The sequence below is a fragment of the Pollachius pollachius genome, assembly GCF_949987615.1.
Source record: "Pollachius pollachius genome assembly, chromosome: 8".
NCBI lineage: Eukaryota > Metazoa > Chordata > Actinopteri > Gadiformes > Gadidae > Pollachius > Pollachius pollachius.
In genome coordinates, this window is record NC_136941.1 from 8109518 (window position 1) to 8114417 (window position 4900).

Below are 4900 nucleotides of genomic sequence, written 5' to 3' on the forward strand. Positions count from 1 at the left end.
CACACACACACACACACACACACACACACACACACATACACAAAGGAGCACAAGCACATGCACACGCACACAGACAAACACAGGGGCCCATGCACATGCACACGCACTGACAGGCACACACACACACACAAACACACACACACACACGCACACACACACACACACACACACACACACACACACACACAATTTCTCTCATTTGAGCATTCATATCTCTACTCTGGTCCTTATCATTGAGCGGCTGTTGTTCTATCATGATGCATGATGTGTTTGGTACCGTTGCTCTTTGCCCCTCTCCATCCCTGCAGCCTCACCCATGGCTACATGACCGACACCAAGAGGATCTCAGCCACCTCCATCTACTTTGAGTCCATGCCCTACAAGCTGAACGTGAGTGTGTCCTGCGTCCGAATCCCCAGTCACCACAGCCGAACCCGGAGAGACATCCTTTTAGCCTCCCCAAGAGGATGTTCATTAATGACCGGCGTCTGAATTCACTGGTGGTGGGGGATTATACTGGTGTCCTGCTCTGGGTCACCCTCCATGTTGTCTCCGCCGCAGCCAGAAACGGGGACGATAGATTACGACCAGCTGGAGAAGACGGCGCGTCTCTTCAGACCCAGGCTCATCATCGCCGGCACCAGTGCCTACGCACGGCTCATTGACTACCCCCGCATGAAGAAGGTGAGCAGCTTTCTCTTCTATCCTCAACTTTCTAAGCCTCTCTAAAAAATGTCTTCTCTTTTCTCAATAGAACTACAACTGGAAGTAAATATAGCAACATAGAAATACAATGATACAAATCCTACCTACTAACCTACTATATTTAATTGAAATTCTATTATTAGTGTGCAGTTGCTTCATTTTTTATTTTAAATAAAAATATATATATTATATAAAAAATACAGATACAAATGGATCATATTCTCTTCTAATCCTTTTCTGAAATGCATGGGCCTGTGCTGTTAGTGTTGTTATAACCAGCTGAGTCCAATCAATAAAGTATAGATGAGTTCAACCCAATACAGTAAAAAACCCATCAAGTCCTGAATTCATCAATTTAGAAAATAAAACAAAAAGGAAGGGATGTGTTCATCATCGCATTGATCCTCCGGTAAAGTTGTGTGAAGTGGACTGTGGACGGAAATGAGCAAGACGCTATTATCCGCTACAATGCGTCTCTCCTCTTTGAGGCTAATGTCTTCCTGTTTATTGCCCCTCACCAAACGAGCGGTGTGTGTGTTCCAGCTCTGCGGGGAGCTGAACGCCTACCTCCTGGCTGACATGGCTCACATCAGCGGGCTGGTGGCGGCCGGGGCAGTGCCCTCCCCATTCCAGCACGCCGACCTGGTCACCTCCACTACACACAAGTCCCTGCGTGGATCCAGGTGACGGATCAGACAGATCCCATTCGTTGAGCTATGGCGACGCTACCCACGCTAAGTCAAAGATGGACATGGAAAAAAGAACTATAGTGGTCAAACTTACTTTATTATTATCATAAAGCTGTTGACACATATGTTGGTTATATACAACCTCTATTGAACCAGGTTAGCCCCACTGAGATCCAAGCACTCGAGGACGAGGTAGACCTGACGGGAACACATGATGAGCTTTCAGCGCTTTCCTTTAGGGAATGAGCGTTGACACACCAGCCCGTGAGAGTTGACACTCCCCTGGGCATGGTGGGCGGCTCTGATCTGCCACCTTTCAACTCTTCTTTGACCCTGTCTGCCACTGACTCCTGATTTAAAATGGGAATTTGTATGAGATGGTCATTAGCTGTGAAGTTCTCCTTTTTTTCGATTTAGTATTTTGTAGTTATTTACTACTTACAGAGACAAAAGCTTGGAATTAGACATTTTCATTACACTAAGTATGTAATGAAGTAACAGGTTTGTTGTGGGTTTTTATTGTCCACTTGAGGCCAGCCAGAAAAAATAGAATGATACCTTAGGGTAAAAGTCAAGTTTAAAACCGCAGTGGTTGTGAAACCTTCCCCAAACCTTGGGTTCTAACCCGTACCATCTCACCTCTACATCCCAGGGCAGGGCTGATCTTCTACAGGAAGGGGGTGCGGTCCGTAGATAAGAAAGGCCGGGAGGTGACCTATGACCTGGAGAACAAGGTCAACTTCGCCGTCTTCCCCTCCCTACAAGGGGGTCCTCACAACCACGCTATTGCCGGGGTTGCAGTCGCCCTGAGACAGGTTTGGATTTATCTTTAATCCCCCCCCTCCAAGTAGAAGATAGGATGTTTTCAGAATGGATGGTGTGTCAATCTTCTGAACTTTGCCTTTTAAAGCTTTGATGACAATATGTGTATGTGTTGACACACAGATCTCAATGTGCATTTATATAGTCTGTTTGAATAAGAGATGGTCCCTTGCCATAGACCACCGAGAAGAAAAACATTTATTTATTTGTATGCCCATGGTCAGTGGAGCTGACCTGCGGTTATCAAGTTATAGTAAGAAGTGTATTAGATGAATCGGCTCTCTTTGCAGGCGACCAGCCCCATGTTCAAGGAGTACATCGCCCAGGTGTTGCTGAACTCTAAAGCCATGGCAGATGCCCTGCTGAAACGAGGCTTCACCCTGGTCTCAGGTACATTGAGGTCCTAGTAAAGATACCTGCTTTTCCCTTCTTCGAAGTCAAGTGGAGTTTTCTTTTCTTTGAATCTTTTAAACAATTAAAAATGTTTAAATAAGTGTTATGATCTGGGTTGGGGGTGTGTGTATGTGTGTGGGGGGGGGGAGGGTACAATACTGTTAACAGATGCTCCAATTGTGCATGATCAAAACGTGCCAACAAATGTCATTTTCATAGCAAGCATCAATAATGATATTATAATAACAAAAAGATTATCCCAAAAAAAGAAGATGTATTAAAACAATACAAAAACAACACACAACACATTGACATCCCATAACCCAGGGGGAACCGACAACCACCTGGTCCTGGTTGACCTTCGACCCCGGGGCATGGACGGGGCCCGGGCCGAGAGGGTTCTGGAGCTGGTGTCCATCACGGCCAACAAGAACACCTGCCCAGGGGACCGGAGTGCCCTGACGCCCGGCGGCCTGCGCCTAGGTAACACACCTGAGGATCCACCAAGGATATCCATCATCGGTTTGATGCACGGATGAGTTCCATCGCGTTGGTCTGTGTGTGTGTGTGTGTGTGTGTGTGTGTGTGTGTGTGTGTGTGCATCTGTCTGCTTGATGTTGGTGGTAATTCTTTCTATCTTCCTCACCTCCCCTTCAGTCATCGTTTCTCCATCGCTGGGTGTGTGCGTGTGTGTGTGTGTGTGTGTTGTGTGGTTTGTGTGTGTGTGTTTGTGACACTACCTTTTATCCCCCTGTTTCCTTGGTCTGTCTGCCTGTCAGTCAAAATCTCTGAGGTCTTTCATGTTCATCCCTTTCTAGAGTACATTTTTATACGCCGTGACACCATCACTCACACAACGCATGCACACATGTATACACTCACACACACACACACACACACACACACACACACACATACACACACACACACACACACACACACTCACTCACTCACTCACTCACTCTCTCTCTCTCTCTCTCTCTCTCTCTCTCTCTCTCTCTCTCTCTCTCTCTCCTCTCTCTCTCTCTCTCTCTCTCTCTCTTTCTCCCTCTCCCTCCCTCCCTCTCCCTCCTTCACCTGACAGGGACACCTGCGTTGACCTCAAGACAATTTAAGGAGGCAGATTTTGTGAAAGTTGTGGCGTTTATGGACGAGGGAATCCAAATCGCTCTGGATGTAAAGAAGAAGAGTGGTAAAATATTACTTTTATTCATTCTTAAGCCCTTAATACTAGGACACACAAAACTCACTATTACAATTTTGAAAAATCAACCTCATTTGTTTTAAAATGTATATATATTATATTTATTCACTTTTGTCTTTTTTGATTTATATTCCAAATGATTGTGATGTCAAATGTGTTGTCAAATGTAATGTGGCTTAAATGTTAGCATTACATCGCCAAGCATTAGAATGTCATGAAATGAAGTTTGACAGGGAAATAATATATAAAAATAAATAACTACAAAAATAAACTTTGCCTAATCTCCCTTCTGGGTCTCCTAGGCAACCTGGCCAGCTTCAAAGCCTTCTTGCTGGAGGACACTGAAACGGTCTCACGCATTTCGGACCTCCGCCAGCGGGTGGAGACATTCGCCAGGCCCTTCCCCATGCCTGGCTTCACTGACCACTGAAGAAGACAAGGCTGGGCTCCCATGAACCCGTGTTCCAGATCCTTCTCTAGTAAATCTACACGGCTAAACAATGAGCCGTCCCCCACTATACAGTCAGAGCTTTTACAGTCCAGTGTAGTTGTTATCAATTACAAAAATAATAATTTGAATATGAATAGACCAAATTATAATAATAATTATTAATAAGCTTTATTAAAATATCTTTGTTTACCTTGGATTTTTGAGGAGTGTAATTGCTGTGTATAGCAAGCCTTGTTTGCCGAATTGCTCATTTACCTCTTTGGTACAGAGGGTTTGTAGAATGCATCATGGGATTTTTTGTTGACTATACTCTGCCATATTGATAGGATTCAAGAGAGTTGCAGAACTGAGAAATCCTAAATAAACGTATCTGTAACCTAGTTCAATCAGAACTTTGTTTGGCCATGTCTCACAACAGAATCACAGTTGCACGTTTCAAACACAACAACGTCTCCTCCCCATATTCTTTTTTTTTTCCAGATTACTTACTTAACAATGACTATTAAAAAGTATTACTACCACCACAATAAATAACTAACCTAACTTCAACACACCTGGACCCCGAAAGCAAACAGCACCTCCCCTATTTCCCCTTTTACCCCCTTTTTAATTGATTTTCCATTCAGTACAGCTGTC

At 44.5% G+C, this 4900-nt stretch overlaps 1 protein-coding gene across 1 annotated transcript in view; it reads left to right on the forward strand.

The window, feature by feature from the left end:
* LOC307079029 (serine hydroxymethyltransferase, mitochondrial-like) overlaps positions 1–4243 on the forward strand; it is a gene marked incomplete at both ends in the record, with an annotated part of 9933 nt that extends 5690 nt beyond the window's left edge. The window contains 8 exons of the mRNA XM_079741087.1: positions 309–390; positions 562–684; positions 1249–1388; positions 2047–2209; positions 2507–2606; positions 2937–3092; positions 3694–3801; positions 4116–4243. Of these exons, the coding sequence (XP_079597213.1) occupies positions 309–390; positions 562–684; positions 1249–1388; positions 2047–2209; positions 2507–2606; positions 2937–3092; positions 3694–3801; positions 4116–4243 (1000 nt within the window). The remainder of the gene's footprint in view (positions 1–308; positions 391–561; positions 685–1248; positions 1389–2046; positions 2210–2506; positions 2607–2936; positions 3093–3693; positions 3802–4115) is intronic.
* Positions 4244–4900: the final 657 nt, after the last annotated feature.